Below are 16574 nucleotides of genomic sequence, written 5' to 3'. Positions count from 1 at the left end.
GAGCCCCTGGCCCTTTAAATTGCCACCAGAGCCCCGGGGTAGCAGTGGTGATTTAAAGGGCCCGGGGATTTAAAGGCCCCACCCCTTCTGCCCCCCCAGCTCAGGACCCTGGCACTGCGTACCGATAAGTTACTCTTACCCCGGTATCAGCTAGCTCAGCTGTCCCCACTAGAGGGAAGATGACACAGCAGCTTTATTTTGCATGCACGCCCTACAGCTCTGAGGCCTTGTTGCCTGAGCCAGATTTCCCAGAGCTGTTTTGTCTGAGCCTTGGAGAAATTAAATAATTTACATTGAAAGGAAGCGTATAAACCCATGCCTTTGGGATCAGTGACCTGGCATGTCTTCCGTGCAACCAGCGTGGCTGTCCTACTGAAAGTGGAACAGATCACTAGCAGACATTGTGTCAGAATGAGGCTTATCTCTGAATCTGTGCATGCTGTGGGTCTTATCCTCTGAGGAGCTGAGCGCCCTCAACTCCCATTGAAGTCAATGCACCTAATCCTGCTCTGACAAGTCCATGGCAAAAGTTCCATAGACTTCCCCTGGAACAGGAGAAGGCCAATGGGTAGTGAGGGCTTTCAGCTTTATCTGTGTACTAAACATCTCTGTGAAATACTGGATGAGTATTGGTTTGCGGTGTATGCTTATTTGCTGGCCACTTTCATAAATAAAAATCTTCACCTTTTCCTGCTCTTTTTGTGAATTGAAACTGGTGAAAGCCTAGTGATTGCATTATTTTAACTTGCTCCTGGAACAATAAGCTTCAATCTGTAGCAAAATTTTACAGTCAAGTTATCAGTTCCTGGAAACAGGGGAAATGTTAAACACTGACAGAAAGACCCTTCACTAATGGCAATGCTATTTGTGTAACCCTAGAAATGTGTGTTGCTGCTGTACAAAAAGAATGCTATTGCTCTCCTGTAGGGAGAAGGCAGGGGCTTGCATATCTACACAGCCTTCATAGGTGTGATTAGCAGGTAAGACATCAGCTAGTCATGAGGCTTAGGGATGCTAACATAGTTTATATGGTTCTTTGGCAGGGCAAAGATGGCGAGCCTGGCCTTGATGTAAGTAATATTTATGACCAATTTACTCATAATGGTAGGTAAATGATTCCTTCACTGGGTGCAGCACATTTATTTCCCATTTTCTGTGCATGCTGAACATGCAGAGAACATACCAAACATTGCATTGATGTTTGCATATGATAAAGAGAGGTGAGAGGGACAGACTGAACGATGGTATTTTGAGAAAGTACAGCCCAAGCCTGCAAAGCCCACAAGGCACAGTGCTTACTACCCAAAGGAGTCCCATTGACCTGCGTGGGACTAATCACAGTAGTAACTACTACACCTGGTAAGAAGAGTTTGCAGAGTCAGACTCTAACTAGTGCCCCTCACTAGGAGCAGAACAAGAAGCCACCGACATTTCGTTAAGTAACTTCAACCCTCTTAAAAAAAAAAATCCTGCGCTCTACAAATGACGCGTTTTTCACAATTTAGGATTTCTTATGGCATGCAGGTGAGAGCCTGTTGTGATCCCATTCCCACCTTTCCCACTCTCATCCCATTCCCACCTTCCCTACTGTCAAAGGCCCCAAATTGCAGCAACCCCCTTTGGAGCCCAGTAATGTCATTTAGTATGTACAACAGTAGGAGTCACTTTGAATCACATTTTACTTCCATTGCCAGAAAATGTCCTTGCTGAATATGAGCCAAGTTTCTGACAAATAGCATGGAGTGCAGTATTCTTTTTCTTTATACATTTTTTCCAGCACTATTTTAAAACCTAACCAACATTGATAGAGAAGCCAATAGATATCTTTGTTCGTTTTTTTTTTTTTATAGGGTTTCCCTGGTCCTCGAGGAGAAAAGGGTGACCTAGGCGAAAAGGGAGAAAAGGTGACCTCAGTGCTGTTATCTGTTGTTTGATTCCTCAGCCCAGTCCATTTTGCTGTCCCAACCCTATTGTTTGTCCATTAAACCTGATCTTTCTTCCTACTGTGTGCCAAAAGGCAGGTCACGTGTATTTGTTAGACAAAGTCATCAGTCAGAAGGAGAACCAAAACCTCCATGCAGAACCAGTAATACAACACTTGCCGAGACAGGAAGGGAAGAGTTTGTCCACTCTCACCCTAGGATCAGGCTCCTTTTCTGTAACCCATGCCATGCCTGATGAAAGTCCTTCTCAGTCTGTGATTCTCAATGCACGTGTCATTGGGGTAGTAATTTTTTGTGAGGGAGATGCTGACTCAGATCCTCAGCTGGTATAAATCAATGTAACTCCAGTGGGTCAAGACAGATTGGTACCAGCTGAGGATCTGGTTCCTTAGAAAGTATTCTAGGGATTATTTTAAAAAAATTACAAACTTTACAATTAAGATAATTACCTTAATTATTTGCATTCAGTTGCTTTTATGGATTAAAGCTCTTCCCTATAGTTTATGTAAACCAAACAATGCAATATTTCTCTAATGCATGAGAACCATAAGGTGAAATCATTAGCCTCATTTCACAACCCAAGCTGAGTGATATGCAAATAATAAACACAGTGAAAAGCAATTAATATTCTAGGGCCAGATTGTGATTCTCCCTAGGGCCACAGGGAGAGTTTGCAAAGAGACTCCTTTCGTGCTGCCCACACAGGGGCTTACAACAAGTGTAGTCTCTCTATGCCCACAGGAGGAGAGGGCTGCTCCTTCAAAGGGGGCCTACAAGAAGGTATGACCTTGGCCTTGTACCAGCCTACAGAGCAAGCCACTTGTGCTGGGGAGCAGACTACATCATCCTAAAGGAAGACACTGCAAATGGTGTCAAAGAATATTAGCTTGAGTTTTTAAATGGCTTCACTTTAACTGTACCCGTACCACTTTTGTGTTCCTGTTCCATGGACATTCATGTGATCAAGTTTCATTGGCATGAATGTTCACAGAAAGTGAACCTCAGAGTCACATGAGCAAGTATTGGCAGACACAGAACTATAAATATTACACGCATGATGAGTATTCGCTCCAGAAGTGCCTGCGTATCTTACGAGTCAGGGCACAGAAACAATACTGTTATGGCAACAAGTGCTAATATGACGTCTGTTGTGAGTCATTGAGGTATAAGCATTCAGGAGGATTAAACCCTCCATAGAAAGGGATCTGTACAGTACTGCACCCAGACATTTCTTAAGAGGATTGTGTGGGTTAAAGCGCTCTTCTTTCTGATTAAATTTGTTTTAGAGTTCTTTTGTTTTGTAGAGTAGCAGAAGGGATAGCCATGCCACCTTTGGAAACCATGTAATCCTAGGCAAGGGATTTCCCAGAAAGCCAAGGGGCTGAGGTAGGAAGGGGAACAATATATTAAGCACTGACATTCCAAGAGAAAGAGTGGTCCAAGACAGGTGCTTCTTGGTAAAAAGGCAGTGGTGTCTAAGCTGAGGTTTTTTGCAGTTTTTGACGACTTGTGTTCAGGGAAATAGGAGGTGTATACTTCTTGGAAATAAATTATACTAGAAAACATCTTTACTCTGCAACACTGATTTCTGCTCCTAGTGGGAAACAGACCCACCAGGTCTCAAGATCTGCTATTGCTTGGCAAGGGGAAACAATACCGTGTGACTTATCTGCCCAACCACCCTTGATTAGCACAACTTTCAGAGCAAACAGCCAAAACTTGGAGAGAAATGTTCATGCATAATCGATTCATAGAATTAAAGAAATTTAACCCCTCTCCCCAAAAACAATATGTTTTTGGAAAATGGATATGAGGAAATCACAATCTGCTTGTCATTGTTCCAAGATCAGAACAAAGAGGCTAATTTTATCCAATACATTTTTCAGTAAGGGCTAAATTAAACTGATAAATCATTCATTGTAACTTATTTTCTCAGCTGTAATAGTTAGGGTAAGAAAAAAAGGTCAAGAGAGCTGAGGCCAGGTCCTTAGCTAGTGTAAATTAGCATAGCTGCGCAGATTTCAATTCAGCTATGTGCCAATTTACCATGATTTTTTTTCTGGATAACGTCACTTTAAATATTGCTGAATGATATTGACTGCTAGGCTGGTGTCACAGAGATTCAGATTATTAAATTACTGCACCGAAAACCTGAGGTTCATTTACACTGCAGAAATTTCTCGCATAAACAACATGATGTTTTTTAGCAACCAGTGACATCTCTTCTTTCACGTGTGCTCCGAATAATGTTGGGCAGCGCATAAATCTGCAGCCCCTTGGTTCTGGATTAAGTCATAGACTGGTAATTTCTCCTACAGGTGCTCACTAGCTCTGCTACAGTGAAAGTGAGTCAGTGTTTGCGTCATAATTTCTTCATAACTTGGCTGTAAAAATATAATTTTTCAAAGCTGCAAATTGACATACAAGGTTATATTCCAGGAGCACTTTTTGAGAAATAGGTTTTTTAAAATGATTTGATTGGTTTGTTGTTAGTTTGACTGGGTTTGGGGTTTGTTTTTTTTTTGTTTGTTTGTTTAAATTGTATTAATCAAAAAAATGAATCCTCAAAAGTCTGCACTTAAATAATGTGGTATTTTGGGTCATTAAAATGGGTTTTAAAAACCTTACTAAATAAGAGGCCAGTAGTTTTACCTTTTGTTTTTTAAAACCCACCTTTTTAAAAGATATTACATTAACAGTTTAAAAAAGGACAAAGATTGATTTTTCTCAACCCAGGTTAAAATTCAATCTCACAAAGTGCCCATTGATGTTAAGGGAGTGGGGGGAAGTCCAGAACCTCACTGGACTGCACTCTAAGGGCCTCATGCTCTCTTCTGTGTTCTGAGGGGAGTCTGTCTCCAGGGGAGGGAGGAGCCTGTGTCCTTCCCCTAATCACATAGCAGTCCCTCCACAGGTTTTGGGCTGCACAGTTCTGGAGAGAACAGGAGGGAGAGTGGGGTAGGGAAGCCAGGTAGAATTCTGTTGATTCTCCATCTTTAATCACATGGGGAACACACAGCACAAGTTATAACAGCTCTTAATCTGTTGTCCTTTGTGCTGCTTCTCCCCCCCCAGATGCTGTTCCTCTCACTGGGGAAAGAGCCCAGAGTCAGGACATATAGACTGATCCCTTGAAGCATGGTTGCTTCAGGAGCTGTGCTCCCCAGCATCCATCAGTGCTGGACAGCAGTAGTGACAAATGGGACATTCACACAGATGCTCCTGGACTTCTGGGGATCCCTTGAAATCTGCCTGAAACTCAAGGAAGTGGGGAGTGGCAAGTTAAGGGAACAGCAACAATCCCCCCCATTTTTCCCACCCTCCCCCAGTTCATTGAAGAATTAATAGGAGGATCAGCGAGTTAAAACCGACAGAGGCCTGGTTTACATTTAGAATGTAGGTCGACATAGCTACGGTGCTCAGGTGTGTGAAAAATCCACACCCCTTAAGCACCAAGGATGCTGATCTAACCTTTTGTAGACACAGCTAGGTTGATGGAAGAATGCTTTTTGGCACACAGGAAAGATAAATGAGGAAATTCTGTTCTCATGGTGCCATAAATACAGTATATCTGTCTGTGGAAAACTCTTGTTTACATTTGAATGGTACTGTATTCTGTAGTATTTCATGTATATTATGTGTTTTCCCTTTTGTAAATGCATTACAGTAAGACAGTTTGCTTCTTAAATTTATCAAGTTTTTGTAAAAACAAAATCATTTTCTAAATGGATTTAATCTTTGTGTTGTTGTGAAACTGGTTGAAAGTCCATTTACTGTACTTCATCCTAAACATGTCTGCCTTTTCAGAGGTGCATTCTTTCCTTCTCCTTTTACCTTCCTTCCTTACAATTTCCTTGTCCTTTTTACCCTTTTCCTTACAAACTGAATCCTTTCCACAGCCACAACCCTTGAAAGCCCTCCCTTGGTTGTTCTCCAGTGTCATACTAATTTTCCTTTCACTGTTTTTCTATTTCTTTGTAATATACATGGTGCACCCACCTCTTTTTTTATTGTCCAACTCCATTTTTTTGTTTTTTAATAGAAGCAGTTTTGGTTTTATTAAACTGCAAGTGAGCCTGAAACTCATTTACCATTGTGATCAAATGGTGTGAAATCAATTATAAAATTGACTCTCCAAATATCACATACTGCTGGAGGGGAGTCATCCTTTCACGGTAGGCCTGTTAGGAAAAAGAAGATTCTTTTTCCGTGTCTCATTTCAATGGATTATCAAAAGCTGTGAAATTTGCTGTAAACCTCTCTTTCAGAAGTCTTAATCGTTTGCTTTTTTAAAAAGCAACTCAGTGCAAACTCAGTCACCTGCTTAAAAGAGTGAATAATAATAAACCAATGAAATTTTACCTGCAGTGGAGAGATGTTTGGAAATCATGTTTTGAACATGAAATTTAAATGAAAATATTCATTAGCATTTCTAATTTTTTTTCTAATTACAGAAAGATAGGGATCACTGGAAAACTGTATAGCACCTCAACATCAAGCAGTATGGATCTTCTGAGTCCTTTAGCAGGGTTTGAAATGAAGGGCCAAATTCTGTTCTGAGTGGTATCCATGCCATCCCATTGACTTCAGTGGGTTTTGCATGGGGGTAACTGAGGGCAGAATTTGGCCCATACGCTACTGGGACTGATGCATGCAAGGTCCATTCAATAAAGGACATGTTGGGACATAGTCATCCGTGCTGTGACTCCACTGAATCACACCGGGAATCAGTTGTTCCCACTATTTTCCCCTCCCGCCCCCTAATGGTAGAAATGAGATTGATCTGTTTAGTTGTTCCAAAGGCACCTCTGACTAGAAATTCCTCTTCCTCTGTAGCTCCCAAAGAAAGGGCCACAATCCGCTTGCCATTTCTGTCCTTATCCACAGTTTGAATCAGGAAGTCAGCCTATAATTTCAAACCCTACTTTAGGATTCAAATAATTCATAATACAAACATTCATACAAAAGCTCAATAATACCAACTGATGCAGGTCTTGCTTATGATCATATCATTTATTTTTCCACATAATGCACCATCCAAACCAGAACACAGTGGTAAGTGTCCTTTCAGCCCTCCACTGGCAAAAAAAACATCTTTTAAACCAATCTCTTTCATTTATATTTTTTTACCCAAAAGAATGAAACATTTGTTTTATCCAAACCATTGTGTCCACAGGGGGAAAAGGGAAAGAAAGGCAAAAAGGGGCCTAAAGGGGAGAAAGGAGAACAGGGTGCCCCTGGATTAGATGCACCTTGCCCATTGGTATGTCTCACTCATGTATTGGAAATCGCTCCTCCTGCTGTAGATTATAACGGGATAAAGTGAGAGAAGAGGAACAAGCCACAGCTATAGTGTAACCTGATATAATTCAAAGGGTTTCCTCTCCTAGTCTGAAAATTCCAGCCTGGGCTATTTTTTGTCCTCCTAATTTGGTTTAAATTAACAGTTTGACGGTCTTAAAAATGAATGTCACTTGTGGAATATTTTTCATGGAATGTGTTGCGTAGACGTTCTGGCTCCTTGTACTTACCTGTCAGTGTTCTATACAAATTGGAAACCTGTTGTGCTAAATAGTTCTTTCTTGATTGGAGGGTCATTTAAAGGCTAAGATCTTAGCTGTGAGACTGCACCTGGGTCATTTCCACATGGGTTTTAATCACTGCTGCTGTAAGCTTGCTCCTCTTGATCTCTTTTTTTTTTTTTTTTGCTCCAGTTAAATCAAATACCAAAGACACTTCTTTGTCAGTAACGTTGCAAGTTAATCTTTACAAACAGGGATTCCGTGGAATTAAGGGGGAAAAAGGGGAGCCAGGCCAGCCAGGCCTGGATGGGCTGGATGCCCCTTGCCAATTGGTACAGTATTTCTCTTTCCTACCAACCCTGCATGCGATTCCTTTGTATATAGTCAGTCATTCTCAGTGTAAAGTGGTGTTTTTCTGCGCAGACTTTACATTATCCACTAATACATGCATGTGCATGAACAAATCAGCTGCTTCAGCAATCATAACTGTATCGAGAAGACACATTCTGTCAACACCTGGAACCTAACACCCAGCATTTTGCTCCCACATCACATGGTAGTTTGAGTGTGCTCTTCCAACATAATTTTTCCCTCAGCACTGTTTGTTTTTTTCTCCCAACAAATGCCTTTTGCCTTCCTCACTAAGAATGAAATACACCTCTTTGCGGAGAGCCAGCACAAGGACCATACGGTATTTAAGTCCCACAACATAAATGGTGTGGGGACCTCATGCTGGCTCTCTGCACAGGAATTAGTTTCACCCTAACCTGCACCTGAAACGATTCTGCACACTTGACTCCAGCTGACATCAATGGGAGTTTTGAGTGCATCTTTTTTTCAGGATTGAGCCAAGATGACATTTATGCAGAGAAAGAGATAAATATCAATCTGTCAAAGTTAAATCATAGAGCTTTGCAATAAGCAAAGATATGCGTAAGATCTGCAGGATGAGGCCCTATGAACAAAGATTTTGGGATCGGGCCCATAAATCAGAGTAGTATTTAAATTTGAAACAGAAAACTTAGCTGAGCTTTGTAAGAAGATAATGGTCTGCAGCCCAAACCCTCACTGTCTTCGTTATTTAACGTTTTCAATTTAATGGTCTTTCCTTTGGAACTTACCTCCCTGCAATACACACAATACTCCCCCACTCTGTGTTAGCATGAATTCAAGTTCCCCCCATACTAAAATTCTACTTGTTGACCCTCTCCCTTGTACCAATCTGGCAACACAGATTTTTTTTTTTTTAAATCTAAGTATGTTCTATTTTTTCCAATTAAAATTGAACCGTACATACACATTTCCGAAAGGCTCAAGATATAGGTGTTTTTAATTGTTGGCAGTTAAATTTGGTCTGCATGTTCTGATATTGTTTGTTAGCTAAGCACGATTATCTAAAGATGAATGTTAAAATTAAGTAGGTTTTATATCAAGTACAAAGTTTCTAATCTAAATTGTCAATGGAATTTTAATCTGAAGTATATAGTCCATGTTATATTTTGTTTGCTTCTGATTAATGATAACCATATCTCATATTTTGTTGGGGGGTAATCAAGCATGCCTTCATAATTAAAAAATGTGTTTGTCTTTGTAGTATCATTTATATCTGGAGAATCCTTACACCACTGCTGTGAAAATGTTCTTCTATTGGTGGGATAGATAGTTATCAGAATAAACTTTTAAACAAACAGCACTGTTTCGTGTTCTAGAAAGCAGGTAGTTTTTGCCAGAAAATAAATAAATAAATAAATAAAGCCACCCCACACACAAACACTGTTTCTCAGAATTGTTAGCAGAAAAGAAATCCAAGTATGAAGTAGTATTGCCCTTAACCTAATAAATGGTTGGGGCCTGATTCTCCTCTCATTTATAGTCCAATTCTGTGAGGTGCTGAATTCCCTCGACTCTGTGCACTCATCACATTACAAGATCGGGCCTCTACACCAGTGTAAATCAGGAATAACTTCATTATAACCTGTTTCAGAGTAGCAGCTGTGTTAGTCTGTATTTGCAAAAAGAAAAGGAGGACTTGTGGCACCTTAGACACTAACAAATTTATTTGATCATAAACTTTCGTGAGCTACAGCTCACTTCATTGGATGCATTCAGTGGAAAAACATTATAACCTGTGTATTATAAAACATTATAACCTGTGTATCTAAGACCAGAATCTGTCCCATGAGCTAAACTGGGGACACAGATGTGCAAGAACAGAATACAGTGCTGGGAGTATATTTAAGTGCTCGTAACTAGCACAGTCCAAGTTACAAATAGCTTGACAGCCATATGTTATGCATGCTACAGAATAGTCAGCTTCTACCTTAGTGCCTTGCTCTCATGGAAACTTCCCCCACTGATTTTAGTATGAATAGGTTCAGTCCTTTAGTTTTCATTTTATAAAGGTAAGAATTAACGTGTATGAAAATATTCCCATGTGCAGTTTGGATATAAATATCCTATCAATGGGTTAACTTTGTACTAGGACCACAAAAACAGTAAGCGATACACTATTGCTGACTGATCTGTGGCTAAATGTCACTGACTTATGAATAATAGATACACTTTAGATTAACATATAGTCTGCTGGCGGTGAATCCAGCTCTGCTGATTTGACCCCTGATAATGTTGCCATGACAGCAAAAATAAAGCAGTTATGATTTAAAGTTCTTACCATGATTAAGCACACTGTAGTTTGGAATTTGAATTTTTCAGAGGGGCCGGATTGTATGTATTTACAATGTGAACGCACTCAGCCTGTATTGGATGTTGGAATTTTCCTCATCTTAACTGACAGAATTATTAGTTAGGAAGTGGGAGCTATTCATTAGCTAAGAAGGCATGATTGTTTCATCAGATATACTGTCCGGCTCATCTATGCACTTTTTATCTTTTTCCTTGGAACAGGGGCCAGATGGATTACCAATGCCTGGCTGTTGGCAAAAGGTAAGACGTGCCAAATTATTTCTCCACAGAGGTACCATCCCTTTTCTTTGGCATAAGAGAACCCTTTTGACCTTACACACTCTGATTTCAGTAAGAATAGCTTACAGATTTTGGAATACACAGCAGTCCAAGTTATAACCTCTTCTCAAATATTATTTGCATGGTGAATTTGTAATATGTAGAGGTTATAACAGCAACTGATTTATGCAGTATTTGAAAACAATTGGCACCTGAGTTGCTAAGAAGTCAAAGACCATCATTCTTCCTCACAGCGAGAGCTACATCTCCTTCAGCCCCTGCACATGAGCTGGGAGACAGTATCAGATCTGCCCATCAGGGGTGTGGCAGAGTCTTACCAAAATGTTCATATTGACCTATCAGGCTTTGGGTTTTCTAGGTTATCCAAAGAGACAATGCATCTTGCTTCCTGTTTGTCTCTTTCCCAACCCCCAAAGTCTGCTGTTGCATTTTATTACTGCTTGCTGCTGATTTTTCAGCAATGCTAGGTAATAACATTGTTACTTGGTAAAGTTTTCCGCTATTGAATGGTCGAACTCTGACAATGCTAGATTTAAAAGCATCAGCATTCAGAGCAAATGTATCCGTGAACAGATATTTATTCCTCTCTGAATACTGATGCATGAATTCACTTGAAAGAATAAACCATGTGTGAAATCCTGTCTGGGTATGGAAAAACTCTCATTGACTTCAGAGGAGCCAGGATTTCACCCCAGGCATTTTTCAAAAGATGATTCTAGATAGTTGTGGTCACATAGTAGAGTCTGGCTAATAATGAAGAGCGTTGAATATTTTATTTGAAAGACACCAGTTAGCAGGTGGAGCTGTGGATCAGGAGGGAGTGTAGCCCTCAAGCCAGGAAGCAGGTATGCTGCCAGTAGTAGGCGTGCTGACTGGCACAGGTATAAAGTTATTCAGCTAAGAGGAGCTATAAACACCACTCAGTGGGCAGCAGCATACTGTGGCAGCTTGCACTGAGTTGTCCTGCTTTATAGAGCGGGACATCATACATCGCCAACAGTGAGCTGCTCTACCTTTTCCCAACCTGCCCACCCCCAAGCCAGCTACTGCAGAGCAGAGCAGGGTTAGCCCTATGTGCAAAGCTGAAACAATGTGTAGGTTAGACTGAAAATAAAAATTCTACTTCTAAGCTGGGAAAACGTGTGCGGAAGTGTAGCTGTATTTGCAGAGAAAGTCAATACACCTGCAGCTTCCCTTTAACTAGTGCCTCTCTTGACAATTTAGAGGCACTGTTTCAGCTGTGGCTCTCAAAACAGGCAAAGCAACTCCGGAGTTGCTGTAGTACTTGAAGCTATTTGTTACTCATATTTGAAGATGACCAGATCTAAAATTGATGGTGGTATTTACACAGCTACCCATCTTGTTGCTAGAGGTAAACAGGAGCCACTATTTGCTTCCCAGGATAATAAGCATTGTTTTTCTTCTCAAAAGAGGTCAGTATCTGCCTATAATTCTTTAGGTAACTGACAACTGAAGTAGGTATGCACATTAAATCAGTGATTCTTAGTTTCCCAGAAAGAGTTATTCAGAGGCATTTTTGTGACCGCATCTCTGAACAATAATTAAAAAAACCCACAAAAGTATTATAGGCATTTTGAAAGCACATTTGTGGCTTAGAGAATAAAAGATGTTTGGGGTTCTGCCCTATCTTTATATACTTGGAATAGAAGTTTGGCTACTAGAGTACTAACCTGGCCAATTTATCTCTTTTTGTCTCTTTGCAGTGATGAATCTAACCTTAGAAGCATGAAGTTGTGTATAATACTCCACTTTTTGTATTTATAGTTGAAAACAGAAATTTTATTTTACAAGTCTGAGATATGTTTACATGTAGCTGCTTCTACTTGTTTGCAGTAGTCCATGTGTACATTTTCTTCACTTACATCTGCAGTTAGGCAATATATATAACCACAGGAGAAATCTGCAAAAATAAAGATTAGTCTCTCTATAGAGATATCTATACAGAGATAAATCATGGAGATTTAGTTTTTTCTGCAAGTTCTCTTATTTTTGGCTTGTGGACCTGCATGGACAATGAGTGCCATTAACTAGTTTACATGAAATTGTGACCAAATATGAGCTAAATGCTATGAAATGCACTGTACCAACTGTCATTGGAATTTACTGACTTTGCTTCCATGTTCATCTTAAACACCATCACTGATTCATGCCATCATCCCTGCTTGTACAGACTAAAAAAAAAAAAAAAAAAAAAGCATGAATTGTGTGTTAAACCTGCTTGTTGTGTGATCACTCCACATGCTAAATGGCTGCTCACTGTGACCTTTGATCCAAAGTTCTGAATTATTTCCTTTTGTTATCTCAAGGGAGTCACACCGTGGCTTATTGCCAAAAAGAGATAAAGGAGAGGAGATTAGAAAAAGGTCTTGAATTTTTGGGGAACACAGTTCCAACTGCAGGTGGATGGCTTCCAGTTGTGTGGGTCATGTGCACCCCCCCTTGGTCAAAAAGGGGTCATGCCTGTTGATCAGCATTGGTTTTTCTTGCACTGCTCACTGTCACGAAGACATTCAAGATAGATGGGTTTAGATGCCAAGTGCTGTCAACTGTTTAACCAAGAAGGAAAGAAGTTTGAAGGAGAAACCAGACTTCCTCTGTGGGCAGTTTGAAAAGGTTGAAAAGATGCCAAGTGGATCGTTTGACCGCAGGCCCCATTTGAGATTAGAAACTTCTCAGTCTGATTCAAGGATTGCAGCACATATTGTATTTTTGGGTTGCTAAAGGAAAGCATTCTTGGCAATGGGGAATCTTAGAACACTCTTCTATGGACTAATGAAACTGATGGGATCTGTATGTACTGTAGTGTGTGCTTTGGATTATCCAATTTAAATTACACGACTCTTGTATTTTGTGGGGGGGGGAATGAAACAAAATTAACCATAGCTTTCAAAACTTGCAGAAGATTAATTTCAGTAGCCTCTTTCAGATTTGTTGTGACAAATATTTAGGCATTGAAGGAAGTACTTCACACCATGTGTTCCTCTTGTTTCAGTATTATCTATTTTTAGAGTCTCTGAAGCCTTTAAATTGGAAAAAAAGTTATTTCATTTTACTTTCACAAGCTGATTTATTCACATAGTTCTTTTTCTGCAATTGCAATGATCTTGCTGAACATGGTTACCCAAAGAATGTAGAAAAGGAGTGAGCCCAAGTGATTATCATGATATGGTAGTCACAATACACTCTATAAGGTGTAATTATTTTTCCATTTCTGATCAAGTGACTAGTACACAAAAGAAGCAGAAACTGTTTTGTTTCGCTGCATTTTGATTACTGGAAACATTGAATTGGTGCATAGTTTGTAGTTTGAGCCTCCCTGAAAATTTGTTTGTTTCAGTTACAGTTTTGAGTCTTCATATGGTGTATTTGTGGTCAGATTAAGAGATTAATTTGCATGAAACAATTCTGTATTTGATAGATGCAAATCATTTTTAGATCTGTTCAAATAATGTGCATATTGAGATGATCACAAACTTTTAATATACATTTCTGAGAGTTCATTTTATAGGCAGACCAAAAACAGAGTTGCAGAAAAAGAGTATTTCTCCATCAATGTGAAGGCACCCTGCCATTCCTGGAAATATGCATAATTTGTTGCTCAGTGGGTTTGTAGATCATCTGGAAGTGGGGACCTTTCATGATTTCACTCTCAAGTGGATAGTTACTACTACATTAGAATCTCAAGTCACTAGAATCCACACTGTAGGCATTTCTTTCATTCTGCATAATATTTTTAATGCCGTTTCAATATATCAAAACCATGTCAAGAAAATAGCTTTTCAAGGAGAGAGAATAATTAATTTTTTTACTTCTATAAAGATGATTTCTTTCATAAGTCTCCATTTTAGTTTCCTAGAGAGAGCCTGCTTCCAGGTGCAATTGTTTTTTTAAAAGGCCCAGTGATGTTTTGCTAGAAATGGATGTTTTACTCTACTTAAAAAGTAGTAACAACCACCACCAACAGCTTGATCTTGCAACCGTTGCACAGGCTTGTTATGTACTGTTTTAAGTCTGAGTGTTCCAGTATGGAAGTTTCACCCATGAAGGGGATTACAGGAACAGGGCAAGAGCAGCATTCCACCCTGCCACCTCCGAGTTTTATTCTGGTTTCTTGGGAAACCTTCAGGCTGTCCTCTTAACAGGAGAGAATCCTGCTGTCCATGTCCTAAAATGACACATAATGATTAAGTGCATTATGCATATGGGGACTGGAAGTAGCATCTTTCTGTGGCACACCAATTTCTGGGAACCACCAGCAGCAAGTTACTGGACTATATGGTCTATTGTCCAGTGCAGTATGGTAATTCCGATCTTCTAATGAGAAAAATTGCCCCGTTAGCTAAGACATTAAGATAAAAGGTAATAATAGCATGGAGTCCGCTAGTTTTAGTGAAAAAATCAGGATACGTGCATGTTCTCCCTCACATTTTGTGCTTGCAGAATAAATGAGGAAGGTTACTACCGTGTTAGCATGCTGAATATGGTCGCAAAAACTTGGAATTGCCCATGAAAGTGAGTCATTTCAAGGCGTTCGCACCAAGCTAACGCACTATTAAATGCGTGCTGTCCCTTATCACCCCAATATTTTTTGCTGTACCTGACTTGACATCAACTTTATAAATCCTCTTTTGTAAACAAGAAAAGCATGAGCCTTCGTTCCGATACTTGTGTTGAGGCTCCCCTCGTGTGGAATATCACCGTACATACAGTTCTGGTGATAGTACTTGGTGACTTCAACACAGGGCAACATTCAGCTCTGGTGTAAGTGTGCGATAGTCAGTAACACAATGACCCACAGAATACGTGTATCTGTAAACTTAAAAACAAAAATAAGTAACATAAATTGCTTATTTTTACTCCCTCCAGGTAAGAATGCTTCTGCTGTCTGTTAACGGTGTCTTGGATTTTGGCTAATGTCAGGAAAGGATCATTCCACTGAAATGACAGGGTAGACATGCAGCGTTATCAATATAACCAGTCAGATTAGAATAGTAATACATACCTATTAAGTGGTATTGAAAAGGTGCCTACAGCATGCAAAGCAGGGGGGAATCTAGAAAAGGTTGATGTGTAGTATAGACAAAATAGCTCAAGTTGAATATTTCATAACGAAAAGCACCCTCTGAAGACTTGCAACATGTTTGTTTAGTTTAAAGACAATTGGTTTTGGTGCTATTACCAGTATATCATTGTTTTTGTTTGGCAGTACAGCTTTGGTTCGAACCACCTTTTTTTTATTATTACAGTTTTAATAGCATTCCTCATTTGCTTTGTTTAATTTTGTGAATATGCAGAAACAGTGGTTCATCTACCAACCTTTTCAGTTGTAAAAATGTGTAGAGGACATGAATTTACTTAGGTTTTGTATCCTTCGCTTTGTTTTTGTGATTATTTCTTGTTCCTTTGTTTAAGGTTTTCAGTATTTGTTTGGTACCAATCTTCTTATGTATCTTTAACTTAAGTGTATTGCAGTCACATTGAACAGTGGCCTTTTGTCTTTATTTTCATAAGCTAATTACAGAGGGCGGGGGGGGGAGAACTTTCTTACAGGATGCTTTTAAACCTCATTTTTACAAAGTAAAGCCTGAAACATTCGTTCACTATATTGATAAGTTATTTTTCTTTTAATATTTTTTTAGTGTATTGGTGATTTTGATGTCACTGTCTGACAATCTGGTGAGGCAGAATGACTCTGTGCATCCAGCTGTTGTTATATGTGTGTTCTCTGTATACCATAGAAGTATTCTTGGAAAGTTTGAAAGAGGTCAAATCAGCATGTCTGCATCCATAAAAAGAAGCATATGTGCTCTAATAGCTTAAAACGGGTTATCTTCAAGAGTCAGTGTTATGTACAGTGTGAAAAATTGAAGCTTTATAATATTGAATACACACAAATTAAGTACCTCTGTGTATTTGTTGTCTGATGATGACAGTGGGACATACTACAACCCTGCCTCTGGCAGTCCTTAACTGCTTAAGAGCAGACAGTGTGGTCTAATGGCTAGAGCACTGGGCTGGGAGTCAGAGGAAATGGGGTGAAATCCTGGCCCCATTGAAGAGAATGGGAGTTGTTCCATTGACTTACACCATGGTTTCATTCCCTGGA

General features: G+C 39.7%; 1 protein-coding gene across 1 annotated transcript in view; it reads left to right on the top strand.

Annotated features, from left to right (window-relative positions):
* Window positions 1-16137, top strand: part of COL25A1 (collagen type XXV alpha 1 chain) — a 428953-nt gene extending 412816 nt beyond the window's left edge. The window contains exons 34-38 of the mRNA XM_077814764.1: window positions 1044-1070; window positions 1851-1904; window positions 7720-7797; window positions 10370-10408; window positions 16108-16137. Of these exons, the coding sequence (XP_077670890.1) occupies window positions 1044-1070; window positions 1851-1904; window positions 7720-7797; window positions 10370-10408; window positions 16108-16137 (228 nt within the window). The remainder of the gene's footprint in view (window positions 1-1043; window positions 1071-1850; window positions 1905-7719; window positions 7798-10369; window positions 10409-16107) is intronic.
* The last annotated feature ends 437 nt before the right edge of the window (window positions 16138-16574 follow it).

The sequence above is a fragment of the Eretmochelys imbricata genome, chromosome 4, assembly GCF_965152235.1.
Source record: "Eretmochelys imbricata isolate rEreImb1 chromosome 4, rEreImb1.hap1, whole genome shotgun sequence".
NCBI lineage: Eukaryota > Metazoa > Chordata > Testudines > Cheloniidae > Eretmochelys > Eretmochelys imbricata.
The sequence above is the reverse complement of the archived record's forward strand: the minus strand, read 5'-3'. Positions and strand labels throughout refer to the sequence as shown.